We start from the raw sequence: 24329 nt of genomic DNA, 5'->3' as shown, positions 1-24329 counted from the left end.
TTTCCTAGCAACTTTATATGACTCCTCTTTGGATCTAATACTATCCTTAATTTCTTTTGTTAGCCATGGTTGGGCTGCTTTTCCTGTTATGTATAACTGTTGGAATGCATACATTGTTCCTTAAATATTAGCCATTGCCTATCCACCATCATGCCTTTTAACAAAGTTCCCCAATCTATCTTAGTCAACTCATGCCGCATACCTTCATACTTTTTCTTTTTAGATCTTTTCTTTTTCGATTTAGGACCCTAGTTTCAGATTGAACTACCTCGCTTTCCACCCTAATGAAGTATTCTAGCATGTTATGATCACTGTTCCCTAAAGGACCCTGCACAACAAGATTACTAATTAACCCCTTCTCATTGTGTTATGGCATGGCAGATGATGATGCCAGGCAGACATAATCTACAAGGGAAACTTGGTTGTGCTATCACAAATGTTTTGCTATTTGTAATTATTACGAGAAGATGTGTGCACTGAATTCAGAAGTAATGAGTCCACCAAGACCTTTAGAGATTTTTAAAAATAAATTAAAATTTATTAACAAAATAAAAGATTTCAAGCACATACATAAGACACAACTATTTACTACTATAATAACTCCTAAAATTCCTAATTAACCTGACTCCCAGTTACACACCCACTTTAAGGCAACTGTCCAAAATAGATTTCAGATTTAAAACTGAACCAGCAAATTAACACAGTATCCACTTGACAGTGAAATTCCAAATGGCTTTCTCCGACATCAGTTACTGGACACAGCCACCTTATGCACAAATGGCTGGAGGCTTCTTGAAGGCTGTTTCGCACATTCCTGTTAGATCTTACATGGCACTCTCCTCACATAGCCTTTCATTCTCTTGTATAAATGTTTCTCTCTCTTTAATATGTAAATTCTATTGTTCCATATGTCTTTGGAACGGTACCTTTCCCATAATATAAAAACTTTCATGTTGCCAATATTGTCAGTAACCTTTGCGAAAAATAAACACATTCCTTAGCCTTGCTTATGTGACTAGTTGTAAACAGACTAACATCCCTTTGAAATCCAAACAATCCCTTCACTTATTTAAAAATGCAAATTCCCTTCGCACCTTACATGCTAAGCCAGCATCCATGTTCACTCATTAGCATTTCAAGCACATTTCTACACCTAGCTTCTTTTGATAATTCCAAACTGGCAGTCTACCTGACTCCAAATGCAATTAAATCACACAGACAGACCCAACTATATTCACACCCATAAACCTGCTTTACAATAAACCAGAAAAATTTCTAAAAATTATTATACTTTCATAACAATTGCACAATACCAAATGTAGGATAGCCTGTTCCCTAGTTGTTTCCTTGACATATGGGTCTAAAAAACCATCTTGTACACACTCCAGGAATTCATCTGCCATAGTATTACTGCTATTTTGGTTTTCCCAGTCTAAACGTAGATTAAAGTAACCCATTGTTACTCTAGCACCTTTGTTACACGCGCTTCTAATATCCTGTGTAATGCCGTCCCCTACTTTACCACTACTGTTGGGAGGCTGAAAGACAACTCCCACTAATGTTTTCCGCCCCTTGTTGCTTCTTAGCTCCACCCAGACTGATTCTCCTTTCTCACTATTGCACTGATTTCACCCTTAACTAACGACACCAGCCCACCTCCTTTTCCTTTTTGCCTGCCCTCCCTAAATATCAAGTACCCTTGGATATTCAGTTCCTAGCCATGGTCACCCTGCAGCTATGTCACCATAATCGCAATCATATCTTACTCGTTTATATCGATTTGCACTGTTAATTCCTCTACCTTATTGTGAACGCTCCGTGCATTCAGATACAGTGCTAGCCCTTGTTTCCTCTGCCTTCCACTTTTGCCTTTCATTCCTATCTTTGTTTCCCCCTCTTGTGTCTTCCCACTCCAGTTCCCATTCCACTCTAGTTTAAACTCTTTCCCCGCAGTACTAGCGAATATTCCTGCGAGGGTATTGGTCCCGGTCCTGCTGGGTTGCAACCCGTCCAGCTTGTGCAGGTCCCATTTTCCCCAGATGTCTCAGTCCCAATGCCTCAGCCAGCTAAATCATCTGGTCTATTCTCCTATTTCTGATCTCATTAGCACGTGGCACTGGGAGTAATACTGAGATTACTACTTTTGAGGTCCTGCTTTTTAATTCATTTCCTAGCTCCATATATTCTGCTTTCAGGACCTCATCCCTCTTTTTACCTATGTTGTTGGTACCAATATGGACCATGACCTGTGGCTGTTTACCCTCCCCCTTCAGAATGCCCTGCAGCTGCTCAGTGGCTTCCTTAATCCTGGCACCAGGTATCACTATTGCTCTCCCACTCTTTTTTCTCTCTCCCCCCGCCACCCACCCCCTCCGACTTGGCTCTTGCTGCATTCCCCTGAGAAACCATCTCCCCCAACAGTATCCGAAATGGAAAACCTTTTAGAAAGGGAGATCGACCCAGGAGATTCCTGCACTACCTGCCTAGTGTTTTTACTCTGTCTGGCAGTCACCCATTCCCTTTCTGCCTGTGCACTCTTTACCAGTGTGACCACCTCACTGTACATGCTATCCACGAAGATCTTTTCCTTGCAGATGCTCCACAGTGATTCCAGCTCCGAAACGCGGATTTTGAGTAGCTGCAGCTTGCACACGTGGTCGCTCTCGACACTGGAAGTGTCTCTGACATCCCACATTGCACAGGAGGAGCATTCCACATGGCTGAGCTGCCCTGCCATGACTTACCCTTAAATTACTCCCTTTACCTTTACTTCCTCTAGTTTAGAGGATATTAAGGGCAATGGAAACACTCATCAGGTCCTACTTACCAAGGCTGCTGCTCTTGTTTCTGAGGAAAGGTAGAAAATGAAGGGATCACTTCCTTCCCTCTTCACTGAATTCCCTCACTCACCAAACTCCAACTGAAGCACTCTAATGCAGCCCAAAGCAGCACTCCAGGGCAGCACTGTAGATGGCCAACTTTTATGCTCTCTGAATCTAGCTTTTGAAAACCTGTTTAAACCAGTTATCTAATTTACTAGCTGTAGCTGCAAGCAGAGCCTGTATAACCCCTGTTTTAAAGCTGGACTAAAACTCGCCTTTTCCCAACCCAAAGAGCAACTTTTAGTTAATTGCTAAATTAAAGAAAGGCTCGAATTTAGATAGAAATGAACTCTTAAAAGTCCCTCACTCACCAAACTTCAACTTAAGCACTCTAAAGCTGCCTAAAGCAGCACTCCACTGTGCGCTGTCTTTGCTGCTGCAGTGGAATTTGTCACAGCTCTCAAAATGCGAGCAGAGTTTTTCAGAGCAGGTTGTTGGATGCGGATTGGCCTGAAGCCTCCTCAGTTGAGATGGAAGCTCTTAACAAAAAGTTTTCATTTTTCAGCTTTGTCATTACAGAGTATCAACCAGGAAGGGAAAAGCCTCAAGGAAGAGCTACTTAATTGTAATAATGTTTGAATTACCACAGTGTGGCAGAGGTATGCGCTCTACTGAGTACCCTCTTCACTTGCTTTTTTCCTGTTTGGCTTGTCTCCTATTCTATTTCTTTCTGTCTCTTCCCACATTCTTTCACACATTTTCTCTTTCTTTCTCTCTTTCCTTCCCCCTTCCCTCTCTGCAAAATCATTCTGAAAATCTATTCCTCCAACCAGGCCTTCAAGTTCCTCCCAGTTCCTGCATAGAATCAATTTCCCCTTTCTCTCACTCTTCCTTCTCCCCCATTGAAACATCCTTGGGACATTTTGCTATATTGAAAACATTTTGTAAGTGCGGTTTGCTGCTTGTGAGTCTAATTTTTCAAGTGGAAGAAATTATATATAGATTAGTGCAAGTCTAGTCAATAAAGCAAATAATGCTTAGTTATATTGCAAATCAGTAGAATATAAATTTTGATATTAGGCCGCAGCTTTAATATTGTTCTCAATTGAGAAATGGAAGTATCCAACCTGGAAATGGTGCAGAGAAAGACCAGAAGGCAAAACACTAGAACCAGAGAATTGAATTGAGGAAAGGTTCTAAAAAAAAAACCTCAGTCTTTTTAGCCTTAAAAAGCTGCAAATGTGAGGGGTACAGGTATATATATATGGTGCTGAGTGGTATAGAAAGCATTAATCTGGAGCACTATTTCAAGATAAATTATGGCTAAGATGAGCAAAAGCAAGGTTTAAACTGGTTTAAGCCAAGTTCAAGACTTAAATAATTAAGCACTTCACACAAAAAATGATCAATAGCTAGGGCATTCTTTCAGGAAAGGCAAAAAACTTTGGAATCGCTAAAGAGACCGCTGTGATGGGAAAGGCTGTAGGTGTCAGGAAGGATGTGTTTAGATAAGCTGAATGACTTCCCTGTACTTTTCTCTGTGAATGCTGCAGGACAGAAACAATTGAGATAAGATTACTTGAAACTATCTGTATGCCATCAGCGTCTCATTCCCACGATGTATTTATTATTTTTGATGAGACTCGGATGGGTGCACTACTGAGAGGTCCCACCTCTGCATAACACTCGCTTCTATTTTAGAGTATTAAAATAAGAATTGATTTGACAGCTCACCTTATCTGTTATTTGACTTTTCTCTCATTTAACCAGTTCAGTATTTATGTTGTTAAATTCTGTAATTAGTTAGCAATCTACCCTATTTTGTTAGTCCAGATCTGAAGGCTGAGTATCTTGCCAAAGACACAGTATTTCCATTATTTGCTAGGGACTCTGAAATAAACTGTCATTGGATTGCTTGTGTGTCAGGCACATAACTCCCCACCTTTGTCAGATAGCCACTGTTGAAGCATTTCTTTTGAAATCGACCATTGGTAACCAACAACTTAAAATACATTAAAGGCTGGAGTGTTGCTTGAACGGCACATCCTTAGCATCAACTAATTGTCCTGATGTTATAGGATATCTACATAAAGTCAAAGGTCAAGATTAAATTGAGTCGCATAATTTCAGAGTCTACATTTCTAGCTCATTCTGAAAACCTTGATATGTCAAAACGTCAAACTTACATGTTCAGGACAATGCTGCTTTAAAAACAATTTGAAAAGCCTAGGTTTTTTTTGAAACAACTGCCTGTGGATAGTAGTGGTGCTACTGAAAATTGTGTGGGAGGCATTACATAACAGGCAAAATCTAACTTTTTAGAAGGTTCCCATAGCAACTGCGTTAAAGTGCTGGTTTAAAGTATTAGGTATCTCTGAATAGCCTTCCTGGAGGAAAAAATAAAAATATGTTCTTCCCATGGACAACTCAATAACAGTAATCTGCCTAAGATCTTAAGCATTGCATTACAGACGACATTTGTTAAGTTTTGCAATTAAAATGGTTGGAGGGCTAGCTTTAGGAAAATTTGCCATGTAGGTGTGCTGAAAACTTGTATTCACAACAGTTGTTTTACGAAGGAATAGGTCATGCAAATATTAATTTTTATAATTTGAGTGTGTTTTATAAAACTCCCCATTACACGATTTGAGTGACTTTATGAACTAGGTTCAAATAAATGGTCCGCCCTGAATTCTGCTATTGGAGAGGAAAAGGGAAGTACATAGCACTAACTATTGTGTAGGATTTCCGATGTTAAAGGGTGGGTTGGGGGAGGGAGGTGGTTTGTTGGGAGGTTAGGGACAGTGCAAACTGTTCTCAGACATGTTGCCGACAGAAACAAGCCCTTGTTATTGACTGGCTCCTCTCTCCTGGGTAATGCAAAGTTAGCTTCGGTAGTGAGCCATGTGTGCATAAATTGAAATCTTTTTGAATGTTTGATCTACCTTGACTTTTGGGAACATGTTATAGCAGCTTTTTCCTCAGGGTGGCAAGGAGAGAAGAGTCGTGTCACAGGCCAGTGCCCCAAATAGAAGTACTGGTTTGTACAAACTCAGACTTATTTTTTGATGCAAGATCTAATTTCAGTGATATTCAAGTCCCTAAACTGTCTGTTCAGCAATGGGTACATCAGCACTTATGGTACAAAGACATTACTTATTTTAACTGGCAATGCTATGGAAGAGATCTTTCTTCTCTCACTCTAATATGTTAGTGAGTTGGTTGCCTTGTATGGTATATATTCTAGAATGAGGTAATAATTTTGCCACAACGTAATTCTTCATTTAAATGATTCTCCATTTTAATTATGTATTTATATTGTCTCCATCTCAAGCACACGCTATTTTTCTACTGTGGATGAAAAGGCAATCTATCCCTAGGTTTCTCACATTGCTGTTAGAAAGAACTTGTATTCATATAACACCTTTCACATTTCTAGGACACCCACTACATTATTATGCGTTGTATTCACTGTTATGTAGGCAAATGTTTGTGCAAAGTAAGGCTACATACACAGCAGTTTTAGTTTTGGTTGAAGGATAAATATGGTCCAAGACACTGCAGGTTCTCCTCTGTTCTGCTCTTCAAATAGTGCCTTTGGCTTTTACATCCTGAACAAGCAGACAGGAACACGGTTTAACTTTTGCTTTTAAAAGTGGCACCCCTAACTATGTGGCACTCCTCAGTAATACATTGAATTATCAGCTGACATTAAGTCATGTGTTGGTATTTGAACCCCACAACCTTTTGACTTATGGGCACAACTGCTACCAACTTAACCAAGTTGGCTTGTGTTCACCCATTCTCTAATATTTCCATCACTTTCTCGGTATAGATTTGCTTGTCATGCACTCAACCAATCATGTTTTTGAGGAGAAGCAACTTCAAGCTATTCTGAGTAAGGTTAAAATGCAATCTGGTTTTAACAGAATGTCCAATGAAGGGGTGAACGTTTTTAAATACATTATTAAAATCTGGAAATTCATCATTGCCGTTATAAAAATGTGTTAACCTGTTTATTTTGAATGGGTTAATGTTTCTGTTAAAATAGCAGAGAGGAGTTTTATTTAGTGTGTTTGTATGATAAGACGCTTGCAGTAATTTCCAGGCTTAAGCCTGCCTTCCTTCTGAAGTAGCCTGTATCTGTTAATACGTATAATTGTGTACACTCCATTTATCAAATGACATTTTTAATATTGGTAGTTGAAAATACCAAGCTCTCACTGTAAAAGGGTTGGTGATTACCATAAGTGGTTGTGCTAAACATACATTTTGTAAATATTTTTAATGTAAAAAAAATTAAAGGGAAAACCTAGTGGAAATGTAATACAGAAAATGTAAAAAAAATGAATAAGCTTGTTATGTATTTCTATATAATTTCCATACTTCTATTTATGTTGTTTAGATTGATACTCCCCCAACTAATTATTTTTCTCATACACTTTCTTGGGTCTCCTGCAGCACACACAATCTGTGACTAGGAGGGCAGGATCCCATTCTTGACCTTTCCCAGTGACATTTTGACACCATCTGTTGGAAGTCACATGAGCAGCCAGGCAGGAGTTCTCTGCATTTTAACTCTTCTCCCTTTCTCAGAATTGTCTGGCTTTCAATGTGTCTTTCCCCCCCCAGAATGGCTGGGTATGGGGACATACATATGGAGACCAAGGACACAAAACCATATATGGAAGCATCGTAGTACCTAACTATCTTCAAATGTTTTGGTTGCAGGACAGAATCAAGTCTGTTTTTTAAAAGGGATATTTTGCATCAGTGACTGAAATTGGTGTTGAGGCACCATTTTAAACATATGAATATGTATTATAGTTTGGACTTTTTACCAATGCTGTTTTCTTGCACAAATGGCTTGACAACTGCCAGCTTAATGATCTGAAAGCTACATTTTTTCATTGTCAGCTATACTAATAATTAGTCTACTTATCAGTAGTACTGTGGATTGTACATCTCCAAGTACTCTTCCAAGTACATCTCATGTTGAACTGAAGCCAGAAAATATTGAATGGAAACCCCACTTCATACAGGCTAAAACTATGGAATGAATGTTCTGCTTGGTGATTCATCAAGACATTGATACTACATAGCATAAGTTGTAATTTACAGTTGAACCAGGATGGCTGTTCAGAAAAATCCACTGTTCTTCTGGTTTAAAATGTAACAGTGTCTTGTAATGCATGAGCCACTGCTTAGAGAATTTGATGCATCTGATTGTATGTCAGGACACTGTCCCCATCGAAGAGAATCACTGGGAGAGACATTTGATCGCACCATGCCATTTCGAGCAGCACCGCATGAAACAAACTTAATTCAATTCCCCCCAGAGCAGGCAGGCCTGTGGGTCGCTACCTGTATGGCCCAAACAGCATTCTTCAATGAGACCATTGAAGAATGCCTCCATGGAGCACTGCCTATCATCAGAGAATAGAGGGAAATCTGTGTAGCCATGCGAAGAAATTTCTACCCCATTTTCTTAACTAACTCTAGATCAAAGAAGTCTGTGCCCACAAGGCAAACAGATCGCCTGTCTTAGTCTTCAATAAATTAAGCAGCATTTAACGCAGACGATGGGGTGGGGTGGGATCTCCCCCCCGCCAACCCCCCCACCCACCCACCCAACTGAAGAGCTGGCAAGAAGAAGGCATGCCCTTGTATCAGGCCCTTATGTGGACAGTGGCGAGCCTTCCCCAGGATCAAGGGCCCCAGGGGTCCTGCTGCCCCAGGAGCTGTTGGACTCTGTACATTGCAAACAGCGCCAATGGGAGCAGTGGCAGTTAACAGAAATACACTCAATATGATTGGCGAGGGACCTCAAGCCAAAGGTGAATGAGGGCGAGATGGGGTGCACGGGGTGGGGGTCAGCAGGAAGGGCAGAGGGGTGACTCTGTGGGCCCCCTCTCCCTGACCCTGGACCCATGATCAGGGAATATGACTGAGTGCCTTTGAACAGGGGCAAACCACCCCTCACCTACCCACTGAGGCCGCAAGCAAACCTAGTTGGGTTTAGCTTTCCAGGCTCCCTGCATGGTGACTGTCTCCCTTGCTGATGGTTGAATACCAGCAGCGGTGGGATAAGGCCCTAATATGGGCATTAAAAGCCCAGTCAAGGGCCTCAATTGGTGGCTGGGCGGGAAGACCGACCATGAAGCTTCCCGCCCCAGATTTATTCGGGGCAGAGGCGGGATGGCAGTGGGGTCCCCACCTGCTACCCTCCCACCTGATTAAATGACCCCCCACCTCCATACTCACCTCAGCAGAGGGCAATAAGTTACACCCACTATGCAGACCTCGTAAAACTTGAGTCACTAAAACTTTTAACAGACATATTACTGAATTTTCTGTAGCTTTGCTCACCAGCTATTGCAGGATTGACTTTATGTCTTATCCATCTGTCATTCTTGTGTCATTTTCATGTTGGTTTGTTCTCTTTTTCTCCCCACCTTATAGTTTTGTCTTTCTCTTTTTCTCTCCTGCTTTGCTTTTCTGGTTCTTCATTTATTTTTTTACTCTCTTTTGCATATTTTCTTCCTCTTTTGTTCTGTTGCCTGTTCTTGCTCTGTTCAGTCAGTTAGAGGTACTGACAATCAGGGGAGGCATCGGGCCAAGGTGGGGTGCATGCTCTTCTGGCTGCAGATAGTAATAGGAGGCTGGGCAGGGGATGGGGCGTTGGAAGGACTGGGCTCTGACTGCAATGTGGATGGGAGGCAATTCCTCCAGATGAGAAAAGGAACATGAAGCCAGTGGTGCTGCACAACATTGTATTATTGAGCTTGCAGACATGAATTTGGAAAATGAATAGTAAATATAGGAAATGTAGCACCACATCTGTTTTTTACATCCACATTATCAACTACCTACTCTTCATCTCACCCTCCTGATCTCTTTCTCTCTGTCTTGAGTGCTCAAACACTGTTCTCTGACTTAATTTCCTACTTATCTCTCTCTATCTCCAGCTTTATCTCTCTTTGACTTCTTTTCTTTGTGTCTCATTCCTGCTGTCTCTTCCATCTATTTTTCTGTTGATTTTATCACTTTGAGGTATCTCTTTTTTATGATTTATTTCTCATTCTCACGGGTTTTTATCTTCCAATTTCTCTGTTTTCCCCATCCTGATTTGTGCAGTATCTATGGAGCTCATGCCTTCCTACGCACTCCTCAAGCGGTCATTGTAGGGTCTCCAGATTGGTATTGGCGAGGCTACAAAATGTCAGAATGCTAACAAGTAGAAGACTGAGTTTGTGAGTTCAGAGGGGCAATTTTTTAATTTGCCACGTTGTCATCATTAGGAAGGTGGAAGGCATTCATGTCATTACTTTGGTTTGTTCTGATTGGCCTGCGTGAGCACAACGTTAATCGTCCTTGTCCCACTGTGTGCAGTTCCCTGCTGCCTGCTACGTGTTGGCTATAGTACTAAGCAAGAAGCTGTGGTGGTGAAGGGGAATGAGTGGCGTTCTGTCACTGGGGTTAGCGTAGAAAAATAACAAATTCCGCGCAGAGAGATATGGTTGTGGGCTGAGAGGTTCAAGGCGGACAGTTCCATCGATATTGTGTTGCTCTGAAATCTCTGAAAGTTTCCAGTGGTTGGGAGTAAGGTTACTATAGCCCTCCAGGATTGTCCTGGAGTCTTCAACAATTAATGATTGATCTCCTAGACAGTGCTGCAGCAATCCAGGAGAAAAATTCACAGTGACGTTGAGAAAAGTGATTTCTTTTTCCATTTTCTTTGAGCATTTTTATTTATTACTTCTAAAAGTATTGGAGACAGGGAGAAAAGGCTTTTGGACTTTGGTTGGACATGAGTCGTCATTTGATGAAATCTCAAGGAATACACCCAATCAGAATTTATATTCATGAATGGCTATGATATTCTTAAATTGTTTCATCATCTCTCTTTTCTTCCACACAGGAAGAGAAAGGAGATTATGCATATGCAGAAAGAATTCGAATTCCACTGAACCATGGGTGTTTGTTGGTAATGGAAGGGGAAACTCAGAAGGATTGGCAGGTGAGAAACATACAAAGAGCCTCTAAGTAACGCAACAGATGCACAAAATATTCCTCAAATAAAAATGTTTTCTCCACCAGGAGCCTCAGCATTTGCTAGCATATAGGTTCAATACCAATATTCTGTTGTTGCTCTTTCCTGCAGGGGGATGAAAAGGAAAGATTAGATTGTGCCCTTCATGACCTCAGGATATCTCAAAGCACTTCACAGCCAATAGGGTCACTTTTGTAATGCAGGAAACCTGGCAGACAATTTGTGCACAGCAAGATCCCCACAAATAGCATTCTGGGGGAAAAAAGAGTGAGGCAGACTGGGGTTCTTGATGCATCTCAGGTGACTTTAATTTATCTTGCCTTAATTTACCAGGTGCCTGCAAAACATTGTAATTAGCTTCAAAGGGCAGTGACTGGATCACATGCACCTTTTAAAGAAAACTGGATGCAGGTCAGAAGCTGGAAATTCTGCAGCGAGTAACTCATCTCCTGTCTTCCCAAAGCCTGTCCACCATCTACATGGCACAATTTGGAATGTGATGGAATACACTCCACTTGCCTGGATGAGTGTGGTTCCAATAACACTCAAGAAGCTTGACACCAACCAGAACAAAGATCGGCACCCCATCCACCAACTTAGACTGTCACTCCCTCTACCACTGACGCACAGTGGCAGCAGTGTGTAAAGATCTACAACATGCACTGCAGTAACTCACCAAGGTCTCTTCGTTAGGACCTTCCGAAGCCGTGAATTCTACCACCTAGAAGGGCAAGGGCAGCAGATGCTTGGAAACACCACCACCTGCAAATTCCCCTCCAAGCCTCACACCATCCTGACTTGAAACTATATCGCTGTTCCTTCACTGCTCTGGGTCAAAATCCTGGAATACCCTAACAGCACAGTGAGTGTACCTACACCACATGGACTGCAGAAGTTCAAGAAGGTAGCTCACCACTACCTTCTCGAGGGCAATTAGGGATGGGCGCCTAGCCAGCAATGCCCACATTGTACGAAAGAATGAGAAAAGGAAAGTGATTGAGGAATTCGTCCTGCCCCTTTGCAAGATTTACTTCAATGTCAGTAATCACATTTAGCTGTATTAAGTGTAATTTCATTTACAGCTGTGAGTACATTCTGCATTCCAACAACAGAAGAATTATGGTACATTTGGTTTGATTTTATGCATATTAATTGCCTTATCTGCAGTGTTAAGTCTTTTTAAAACATTTTGTAGCATTTGTGTTAACAGCAAAAACGTTCTCTGAATTTAATGCTGAACAAACTTCAGTTAAGATGCTTCATTACTGTTATTACATTAATTGACTCAGGTGCCTAAAAATCTGCGCCTTCAATCACGCGTGTAATCTACATGGTCAGTTCTTAGCTAAGATACTGTCTAGAATGTCCCATTTCAAAGTATATGACTATGCCACATCAAAGATTATTACAGAACATAAAAGCGCATGGTATAGTGGGTAACATATTAGCATGGAATGAAGATTGGCTGGCTGGCAGAAAGCAGAGGGTATGCATAAATGGGCCTTTTTCTGATTGGCAGGATGTGACGAGTGGCGTCTCACAGGGGTCTGTACTGGGGCCTCAACTTTTCATGATTCCCATCAATGACTTAGATGAGGGGAGTGAAGACATGGTAGCTAAATTTGCAGATGACACAAAGATAGGTAGGAAAATATGTTGTGAAAAGAACATGAGGTTGCAGATGGATATAAATAGGTTGAGTGAGTGGACAAAGATCTGGCAAATGGAGTTTAATGTGGGAAAATGTGAAGTTGTTCACTTTGGCAGGAAGAACAAAAAAGCAGAGTACTTCTTAAATGAAGAACGGGTGCATAATACTGAGGTGCAGAGGGATCTAGCTGTTCTAGTACATGAGTCACAAAAGTTAGCATGCGGGTACAGTAAGTAATTAAGAAGGCTATTGGAATGCTATCCTTTATTATGAGAGGGATTGAATATAAAAGTAAGGATGTTATGCTTCAGTTATACAGGGCATTGTTGAGACCACAAATACTGTGTGCAGTTTTGGTCTCCTTATTTAAGGAAGGACGTAAATGTGTTGGAGGCAGTTCAAAAGGGGTTTACTAGATTGATACCTGGAATAAGAGGGTTGTCTTATGAGGAAAGGTTGGACAGGTTGGGCTAAACTGGAGTTTAGTAGAGTGAGGGGTGATTTGATTGAAGTATACAAGATCCTGAACGGCGTTGATAAGGTGGATGTCAAAAGGATGTTTCCTCTTGTGGGTGAGTCCAAAACTAGGGGAGGATTGTTTTAAAATTAGGGGTTGCCCTTTTAGGACAGAGATGAGGAGAAATTTTTTCTCCTAGAGGGTTGTGCGACTTTGGAATTCTCTGCCTCAGAAGATGGTGGAGGCGGGATCATTGAATATTTTTAAGGCTGAGGTAGATAGATTCTTGTTAGGCAAGGGAACCAAAGGTTATCGGGGTTAGATGGGAATGTGGAAATTGAAACACAAGAAGATCAGCCATGATCTTATTGAATGGCAGAGCAGGCTCAAGGGGCCGAATGGTCTACTCCTGTTCCTATTTCTTATGTAAAGGCAACTCAAATGTACCTTGTGTTTGCCAGGCTCCGATTGAAAACTATGTGAAATCCCACTCTACTTATTCATCCTCACAATTAAACAACAGCCTGTATTTATATTAGGGTTGCCAGCTAATCACAATTAACTCCTGTGATTAATGCAGTAAATTTTCTTTAGATTAATATTTTCAATGCACATTAAGTGTGGAAGTTATATGGCAAATATCTCTGAGCTGCCTTCAACCTTCAGTACAACTCACCATAAGCTTCTGGGCATGTGTGAAATTTACCTTCTATGCATGTGCACTGTTGCCACGGAAATAGCAGAGTGTGAGTACAGCAATGTCTGTCAGTGGTGTTCACCATAGATCCTGAGGCCAGCTGCAGGCTGTCTCTCCATCAGCCTTGGACCCCATCAGGGCTGTTGTTCCACAGATCCCCAGTTTTGGCTTGCAGAGTAGAGCATTACTGCAATTAAAGCCAAGATTAATTGAGATTAGAAATTTTAAATCAATTGCAAAATCAATTTCAATTTTTAATTGCTTGACAATCGTTATTTATGCAGCACCTTTAACATAGAAAAATATCCCATTGCACTTTGCAAAAGCATAATCAGACAAAAATTCATAACAAACCAAAGAAGAGGGATGACTAAAAGCTTGATTGAAGAGGTAGTTTATGAGGAGGGTCCTTATGGAGGAGAAAAAGGCAAAGTGTAAGGGAAGGAATTCCAGAGCTCAGGCCTTCACTGACTGAAGGCAAAGCTACCAATTTATGGTAAGGCAAAGCCACCAATTGTGAGGCAAAGGGAGTAGGGGATAATTGAGGCCTAATTTGGCACAAACGCAATAGGCTGTGAATTTCTGTGCTGTACTAATATATTCCACCTCCAACAAGGCCTCCCCATGATATTCAATGACATTACCATTGCTAAATCCCCCACTGTCAACATCCTGAGGGTCACCATTGACCGGAAACCTGACTGGATACAAAAACACTGATGTGGCTACAAAAGCAATCAGAGACTGAGGTATTGCCTGGATGCTTAAGATGCTCAGCGTCATCCTGGACAAAGCATTCCGCTTGATTGCCATCCCACCCACCATCTAACCATTCACTCCCTTCCTCACTTGTACAACATGGCTGCAATGCATACCAAATACAAGATGCTTTGCAGCAACTCATCAAGGTATCTTCAACAGCACCACCCAAACCTGTGACCTCTACTGCTTTAGAAGTACAAGAACACTATCTCCAATTTCCCCTCTGTTACCCACTATTCTGACTTAGAAAAATATTGCCACCCCATCATCATCGCCCAGTCAAATTTCTGGAATACCCTCCCTAACAGTACTGTAGGAGTATCTATACTATGTGGACTGCAGAGGTTTAATGAGGCCGCTCACCACCACCTTCTCGAGGGCAATTGGGGATGGGCAATTATTCCTAGCCTAGCCAGTGACACTCAGATCCCATGAATGAAATTTTAAAAATGGGATGGGAGGAAGCTCTGATGGATGAGAATTTTAAATCAGAGACGTTGGAGGACTGGAGCCAATGTAGGTCAGGGAGCTGTGGATGAGCAGGACATTTTTTTATTCAGGATGGTGAGGGGTTTGGAGGGGAACTTCCAGGTGGTGGTTTTCCCATGTACCTGCTGCCCTTGTCCTTCTAGTTGGTAGTGGTCATGGGTTTTGAAGGTGCTGTCCAAAGAATCTTGGTGAATTTCTGCAATGCATCTTGTAGATGGTACACACTACTGCCTCTGTGCGTCAGTGGTGGAGGGAGTGAATTTTTGGAAGGGGTGCCAATCAAGCGGGCTGCATTGTCCTGGATGGTGACATGCTTCTTGAGTGTTGCTGGAGCTGCACTCATCCAGGTGTGGGGGTATTCCATCACACTCCTGACTTGTGCCTTGTAGATAGTGTACAGGCTTTGGGGAGTCAGGAGATGGATTACTTAACCCAGGATTCCTAGCCTCTGACCTGCTCTTGTAACCACAGTATTTATAGGGCTAATCCAGTTCAGTTTCTGGTCAATGGAAACCCACCAGGATGTTGATAGTGGGCAATTCAGTGATGGTAATGTCATTGAATGTCAAGGGGCGATAGTTAGATTCTCTCTTGTTGGAGATACTGAGGGTTAAGATACACGCAGCAGAGTTTTTGATCAACTGATCTTTATGGAGGCCAGTCAGGAGAGTATTGGAATAGTTAAGCCTGGAGGTGACAAAGGCATGGATGAGGGTGATCCAAGGGCACGGCTGTAGAAGTAGGCAGTCTTAATGATGGAGAGGAATATGGGGTTGAAAGCTCAGTTTGGAGCCAAATAGGACAGTAAGGTTGTGAACAGTTGACTTTCACCCGAGACAGTGCCTGGCATTGGGGTTGGGATCAGTGATGAGGGTGCAAGGCTTGCGTCAAGTCCAAAGACCATGACTTTTGCTCTGATCCTTGCCCAGGCCCCCACGTTTTTAGTAAGATTCAGCCAGGGACCAATAACGTTTTGTTTAAAGTAGATTAAGTTTGAAGTTCAGGATACTTGCTAACAGAATAAAGCCACAAGATTCCACAGGTTTTGAACAAGCAAAAATAAACTTTACTATACAAGGTCAGAAAGATAAAACAATTTACAATATCTATTTTATACTCTAACATTCAGGGCTATTTCACATGTACTTGATATTAACAAGCAGACTGTGGTTGAACATATCAAACTACACAATAAGTGGCAAATGCAACCAAGACGGAGTCCATGAATTTCTTAAAAACCCACCCAGATGTCAGTAAACACTGAGTCAACCAATCTCACTGAAACTCTGTCTCTCTCATGAGGGATCCCAATCTTCACCTTCAGATATCTTGCCTTGGAATTCTCTCAAAGTCGTTCCAACTCAAACAGCATCAACGACGGCCCACCTAGCAAGGTTTCAATCTTGCTTCCTAAGATTCTCTTCCCCTGGGTTCCGGAGTATGCACTCCAGCACCAACTCTCAAGCACGGCTTCAGCTCTTCCGCTGCATCGAGCAGAACACGGCTGCTCCATAGGAGTATCTTTGCCTCAACAGCCCACAGCACAGAGACACTTCTTGGGTTTTCAGGACTTCTCCTGAGCCCTCTTCAATTACCAGACTCATGTGGCATCAATTACGCTCAACCTAGTCTAGTCTCCTGAGATTCCGTTCCCCCGGATTCCCACGTATACACTCGAGCACCAACTTAAAAGCCATGCTGAGCAAAACACTCCTGCTCCAAAGGGGTACCTTTGCCCCAAATGCCTGCAGCCCTTTTCCTGTTTGGAGCCTGTTTCTCTGCTCCTCTCTTTTAACTGAACTGGAACCTTTTCCTGCCTTTGTCCCCTCTCTAGGAACCTTCTTTGGGACCTCTCCCAGTCCCCTCTCCCCGTCCCCTGCCTGGGACACTAGTTTTCCATGGCACTCTGTACCCGGCTGCCTGACCTGGGTTTTTGTGCCATTTCTCATCTCTGCCCAGGTGCGCTGGGCCCAAAGAATGTCAAAGTGTAGAACTGCGCATGTGCACTCACTCCCAGTCTGCACATGCATAAAAGCTCCGAGGTCCATCAGGAATTGAAGTTCCCAACCTCCGCTCTCAACGTTTTGGAAGGAAAGTTTGACTTTCATCACACCCTATCCCTTGGAAGAAAGAAGCTTTACTACAGTGAAGGTTTCTTTACAATAGCTTTACGCTTTCTTCACAAGAAGTGTTTAACATCATAACCATCTAACGAACAGCTTCTTACATATTATACAAATAACGTTTTCATTTTGTTCTACAATTGCACACTATTATAAAATGACAAAGCCAGTCCATGTAACAAATAGGATTAGCAGGATTTAAACATCATCGAATTATTGTAACTCAGCAACTGCCTTTTCTCCTACACCATTTCTTTAAACTCTGAACAGAACGCTGACATTTATATGGTTTTTGGCCATAAAGTTTCATGGTCAACCAAAGGTAGTAAGGATATATTAAAGTTTTCCTTAAAAACATCTTGACGAGCTTGTATCTCTATTTTGTATTGGGGTTTTCAATCTAGCTGGTGTGACCACCATTATGTGGTCTTCCCCTCTTCACATATGGATGCATATTAGTCACGCTATGTGATACAAATGACTTTCGCATAGATTTCTCAACTTTAAGGCAGAAGGACATGGTGTTTCTCTTACTCTTCCCCTCTGTTGAAGGAAACATGCCTTCAATGGGTTCTTCAAGTTTGCTACCGAAACTGTGTTTGCCTGTTTGACAATCAGCTTCAAAATTATCTCCCTTGATCACTTCCTCCATAACAAACTTTGTCTTTTCATTGTTTTGATCAACACCCAATGAATAAACTTGCACTGAAGGAATTTTTCTCTTTTTACTCGTCATTTTCTAGTCTATCCAAGAGGTGTTCCTCAGTCTTTTGCACACGTTTATATTCTTCCCTTGACTATCCTGAGCCATATCCCCCTTTTCTTGTAGGTTCAGAGGGAACACGTTTCACTTGTTATAACTATTGTTATGGGTTTACCACCCATTTCCTTTTCTGGTACAGCCTTTTCTAAGGACTCCATAAGCATTCCTGTCACTGCCACCGGTTTACCATTCAGCTTCCAACAATGAGCTTTGAGATGCTTTGTCTTATGGCAATAAAAGCATACCAGTTTACTTGTATCCCTTTTATTCTCTAAACTATCATTTCTATTGACTGGAACAGCTTCTTCCTGATCCCTAAAGCTAGACTCTTTCATGTTCCTCCAGCTTCCTTGCAGATTTATAAATGGATATCTACTGCCCCCTAGCTGTCTATGTGATATAACATACCCATCTATCAGAACCGCTGCTTCCTGTACCTTAGAAACCCTATGGTCTTCCAGTGTGACCTAATAGCTATTGGGATGCTATTTTGAAATTCTTCCAGTATCATTAGTTCCCTCACATTTTCAAAAATTCGTTCTAACTTCAAGGATCAAAACCACCGGGCCCACAACATTTCTTTCTCCCTAGCATATTCTTCAAATGTTTCATTCGGTCTTTTCTTTAAAGTCCAAAATTTCAACTGAAATACTGCAGGGACAAGCTCATAAGCATTCAGTCCTGCAGTTTTAACTACCGCATAATCTTAAGATTGTTCTTCTGAAAATCTAGAATAGCCTTTCCAAACAAAACACTTTGCAAAATAAAAGTCCATGTGTCCTTTGGCAACTTTAGCTTTGTAGCCACCTTTTCAAATGAGATAAAATATCTCTCCACTCTGCCTTCCATGAATTTAGGCAATAGACAAAGACTCTTTGTTCTATCAAAGCTCGGGATGGGACTCAATTCCTCATCTGAACGACTACACTCTTTCACCCCGCAACTCACGCTTTTCTCTAACCAGTTCATGCTATCTGATTTCTTTTTGGCTTTGAAACTCTCTTTCCCTTTCCTTATCTCTTTCCTCCATTGCTAACCTCTCTCTCTGGAGTTCAAGTTCAAGCTTTCACATTTCCGTTTCTTTTGCTCTCGCTTTTTCTTCTTATTCCAATTCTAGTTTTTTCATTGACTTTTTCTATCTCAAGCTGCCTCATCTGCCACTGAATTCTAGCTAACTCAAATGAAACTCTATCTGGATTAACCTTTTCTTCTTCCAATCCCAGATGCTGTGCTATTACCTCAATTATTTTTGCTTTCTTAGCCCGTGCTCTTAAGTCAAACTCTTTGCTAATTTGATTAACCTAGCCTTGGTTAACTGTTGCAAATCACTCAGAGATAAATCTTCCTCTCCAGAAAATCCATAGCGATTGGCAAAACCATTCTTCTTTTCAATTAGTATAGTAAATTTCACCCTGGAAATCTTATCAGTCTTAAGCTCAGCAAGTACCAGCACTCATACTTGTCTGTGGATTTGAAATCCCTCAAGCCCCCAATTTATGTTATGATCCTTGGCCAGACTCCCAAGGTTTCTGTCAGATTCTGCTAAGTACCAATAATGTTTTGCTAAAGTAGACAAATTTTGAGATTCAAGATACTTGCCCAGTGAATAAAGCCACGAGATTCCACAGGTTTTGAAGAAACAAAAATAAACTTTACTATACAAAGTGAGAAAGATAAAACAATTTACAATATCTATCTTATACTCTAACATTCAGGGTTAATATGTGCTACATGTGAATTAAGAGGCAAACTGATCGAACACCCCATACTATACAATAAATGGTAAATGCGACCAAGACGGAGTCCATGGATTTCTTAGCAATCCACCCAGACATCAGTAAACAGTGAGTCAACCAATCTCACTGAAACTCTGTCTCTTTCACGAGGGATTCCAATCTTCACCTTTGCCGCAACGGCCAGGAGCACAAGGTCACCAACCTTCGGCCTGGCCTCTTCACTTAAAGGGCTGCTGGGAGAAGACTTTTCCTGTTTTGAGCCCCCTTCTCTGCTCCTCTCTTTTAACTGAACTGAGATCTTTTCCTCTCCCTGCCCCCTCTCTCTTTGGGACCTCTCCCTGTCCCCTCTCCTCTTTGGGACACTAGTCTTCATGGTGCTCCATACCTAGTTATCTGACCTGAGTTTTCGCATCGTTTTTCATCTCTGCCCAGGCATGCTGGGCCCAAAGAATGTGAAAATGTATAATTGCACATGTGCAGCCCACTCCCAGTCTGTGCATGTGCAAAAGCTCCGAGGTCTGTCGGGAGTTGAAGTTCCCAACCGCACTCTTAAAGATAAGTTTGACTTTCGGAATACTTTGGTCTTCCTAATATCTAACTGGAGGAAATTACAACTGATCCAGGACCCGATGTTGGACAATCAGGCTGACAACACAGGGGCAGTGGAAGGGTTGAGAGATGGTGATGGGGGGAGAGATGGGTATGGCCAATTTACAGATGCAATGTGAGAGTAAGAGTTTTATTGGGATGAATGACATTAAAGGTGAAGGTGAGTGTGTGTTTGAGCAGATTGGTGGTTAGTTATTAGAATGAAAGTGCAAGCTCTAGACATTTGGACATGTGTGAGTTTCAAAATGTAATTGTAAATAACTTCTGGGATTTGAGGGGGTGGGTGCTGGTAAGATGCAAAAGGAAGTGGGATTATAAGGAGGTAGGGGGGACATGAATTGTGATAGGATCAGAGATAACCTTGTCAGTTTTCCAGATGATGGAAACAGAATGGCTAAGTGCGATATTAAGGCCAAGGGTGTGGGTATGAATATGGTTAAGTGAGTTTATATGGAGGGAGAGGTTAAGAGAGAATAGGAGGGAAATTAAATCATTGAAGAGAGGATAAGGTGAGTTGAGATGGAGATTGATATCATCGAGGATGAGCAGTCACTCAGTGCAGAGTGTTATGACCACAGCCGATGTTAATTGCTGCGCAAACCAAATCCCAGAGCGAAACTTGGCTTACAGGCCACAACCTTTTTTTTTGTATTCTGATAATGAGAAGATGACATACCGATCTCAGCAGTAAGAGGTCCAGGAACACGTTAGGGTATTTTAAACTTAATAATATAAGTTTTATTAACAAGAAAGAAAAGACAACCTGGCATACAAGATTACAGTTACAAAATTACATTTAGTTTTACAAAACATTCTTCCAAAACTCTCTACTTGGTCAAACCCACAGGTAAACACCTTCCAAGCAACACTCACTTATAGATGTTTAAATATGAAAAAATCCAGTAATATCACACAAGACAAACTGCTTTTGCTTCAATAAAGGTGTACCATATGACTTTTACCCCTCTTCCACTTTATGGTATGGAATCAACTTCAGAATAAAGCTGCTTGCCGCAGTCCAAGACTTTTCAACAGCTCAAGACAGCTTCAGCTATCTCGAGCCATCTCCAGCTTAACAGCTATCCAGCTCGATAGCTATCCCCAGTAACTTTAATATACCTTTTCTCCCTTTCATCTCAGTCTCATTGTTCTCACACCTCTTTGAAACTCAAACCCTTCCAAATATAAGATCTTTCATGTTTCCACCTTGTCTTTGCTTTTGGCTCAATAAAATATCACATCCCCACTACTATTTCCCTATGGACTCCTGCAAGATGCAAACATTTTTCTTTCTACCTTTGATTCCCCTTTGAAAACCAAACAACCTCTCAACTTATCAAAAAATGCAAATGTTAGATCAAACCTATTTACTTGCGCCTCAACTTAACACCTCTTATCCTTTTCATGTTTCCAAAACCCTAGACAACCTGAACTCCTACCAACCTCTTGCCCAGCTTAATTAATCACACACAGACACAGACATCCAGCCTTCTTTACAGAATAACGCAATATTACCCCAAAATATTTTTTTTAAAAAACATCCATTCTCACAAGTGGCTGAGGGAGGAAAAGAATAAGGGTATCTTGATGAGGTGTTTGGAGTGGGACTTAGCAATTCATTGCGTGGGAACTGTCCAAGAGTGGGACGGGTAGGGTGTCTGTTCAAGAATGTTGAAACTAGTACTGTACATTTTTGAATACATTTTACTATCATTGTTTTTAGCATCGAGTGCCAAAAGAGTACCATGACAGAAATCCACGAATAAACCTGACATTTCGAACAATTTACCCTGAGGCACGATGGAATTGAAGATAATGTTACGAGACGAAATGCACACAGAGCATGACAGTGTGAAAACAAGCGAAAGAACAAGAGACCCAACTGGCCTTTTAGTATTTTGTTTGAAAGTCGGACTTTTGGGCGATACAGTTAAAATAAAATAAAAATCTTTAACAGGTCATTGTTTCTGTTGAAAAGAACATTACACATATGTGTTAAAATTTTGTCTGTTGATATTGACACCTTAATTCCAAGGCACTGGACTTTTAATTTAAAATTGAATGTCTGGAGAGTTTCACCATTAATTACAAGTTTAGGAAAAATATAGTTTGGATCTCCTGCATTTTATCTAATTGGGAAGCTGATCTTCAGGATATGGGTACAACAAAGTTGTGAATAGTGTTGGAAAACATTTTTCAAATCATAATGTTTACTAAGAGTTGCTTGTATACAGCGCTTGGTTCCTCTTCCTATTGCCTTAATGCTGAGAAATTTGTTATAAATAAGAATGAATATTGATTGAAAGATATATAAGGGATGATAAGTGTTCGAAAGAAAGAGTTGAAAAATCAGATGCAAAGATTGATAGATTTTTGTTTAATGTAATACTCACAAGGCCAAGGTTGGCATTGAGTTAATTTATCAAGGTGACATTCACTCAAACTTCAAAGGGTTGACTGAACTTAAAATAAATAAATTGAGAATCCAGCTGCCGGTCTTAGTGGCAAAAATTATTCTCTTTATTGGGCAAACTGGTTAAAAGGAGCTATGCTATTTAAAACAAGTTGCACAAATCGAACATAGAACAATGTCAAACTTGCTTAAGAACTGCAATGCTATGGATTCATTACTTTGCTTCTCCTGAAGGGACTCAAACTTCATTGCACCTTTTCAATAAATTTAGACTTCCGAAGGCAGTAGATTTGGCAGCCAAAAACTGGCAGCAAAATCCCTAAGTTTGACACTTCCAAATATCACTTTCTAATGTACAGTACTTTCAAAGTTTAAAAAAATATGAAACAGACCATAAGAAAATGCATTAAGGAAGACAGATATTTAAAGCAGTATGATCTGATGCATGTTACTGGAGGGTATTTTTTTTATCCAGGACGTTATTTACTGGAAAGGATTTTTTTTCTCCCCTGCAATCACTTCTTAAAATATATCGCTGAGCTACACATTAAGTTTTCTTGTTAGAGACTACTTTTGTACATCACTAAAATTGAGCAAGTATTAGTTTATCATTTTCACACAAAATGGTATCTCCTGATGGCTCAGTCAGTAACTGAACCATGCAGACCAGAAAAGACTTGACCCCTGGTCTTTGTTGAGTTAACTAATCTCAGTCAGGATGTATCAGAGAACCAACTCAAGGGCAGTTAGGGATGGACAAGAAATGCTGGCATGGCCAACAACGCCCACATCCCGTAAATGAATTTTAAAAAGCCACAAATAGCCTCCGTGCTACAGAATTAGGAAGAGAAAGATTTGCCAGGGTTCCCACTCCAAGGGGCGGAATTTTCCTTGCCCGCTGGTGTTGGGCGTGATTGGTGGCGTGAGTGGACAATATGGCGCACGTGAAACCGGTTCACGATCGTCCGCTCAACCCGCCAATGGCAGGCCACGTTTCCTGCCACCGGACATCGGGAACCTCATTGTAATACATCAGAATATCATTATCAGCCCAGCCCGCCGGAATCGTCCCCCCACTGGCTGGATCATCTGTCCACGTTGGCGGGAAAGCATGCTGATGTGTTTCGCAACAGCACATAAGCGACGTGCACTTGGGGAACTCGGAGGTGAGTCACAGTAACGTTGTGCAGCGCTCGCCAGGGTCGCCTGTTGGACTTCAAGCTTGAGGGGCGCTGGGGGGGGTTGGGATTAAGGGCAGCCTTGCCATTGAGGCGATTTGTGGAGGGGGGGGTGGATGCCAAGGGCCCGCCGCTGAATATGGCACACACGCATTCGGGGTGGGGGTAGGGTGGGCGAGGGAACTGTCCATGAATTAGGGAAACCTGTATAAAATGACCATTCCTCTGTAACTCCGTTCAGGCGCAGCCACATTGATATGATCAGAGTTGGGCTTCTAGTTTATCTGCCCACTCAAACAATACAGAGGCACCAAAGTGCCACCAAGTGCCCCAAAGCTTTTAACCCCCCCCCCCCCACCTTCCCAGCACAGACTGCAAAGTCATGAACATTTTAGTGGACAGCAGAACAGTTGGATGACTGCACACGTTGTACAATCTCCTTGCTAAAACTGGCCGTGGAGCAGTCACTGTTGGACCGACCCTTGCAATTTCAGCATCTAGGCTTGGACCAGTATTCCCCATGGTTCAAACTAACAGTGCAGCCTTGCAGCGTGGGTTAGGAGAATGCCTGCACCT

General features: G+C 41.6%; 1 protein-coding gene across 2 annotated transcripts in view; it reads left to right on the top strand.

The window, feature by feature from the left end:
- Positions 1-22650, top strand: part of alkbh3 (alkB homolog 3, alpha-ketoglutarate dependent dioxygenase) — a 73140-nt gene extending 50490 nt beyond the window's left edge. For both annotated transcript variants that reach the window (XM_078549568.1, XM_078549567.1), the window contains exons 9-10: positions 10744-10842; positions 21886-22650. In XM_078549568.1, the coding sequence (XP_078405694.1) occupies positions 10744-10842; positions 21886-21972 (186 nt within the window). In that variant the 3' untranslated portion in view covers positions 21973-22650. The remainder of the gene's footprint in view (positions 1-10743; positions 10843-21885) is intronic.
- The last annotated feature ends 1679 nt before the right edge of the window (positions 22651-24329 follow it).

The sequence above is a fragment of the Cetorhinus maximus genome, chromosome 9, assembly GCF_964194155.1.
Source record: "Cetorhinus maximus chromosome 9, sCetMax3.hap1.1, whole genome shotgun sequence".
Taxonomy (NCBI): Eukaryota; Metazoa; Chordata; class Chondrichthyes; order Lamniformes; family Cetorhinidae; genus Cetorhinus; species Cetorhinus maximus.
This window is presented reverse-complemented; position numbering and strand designations above follow the sequence as displayed.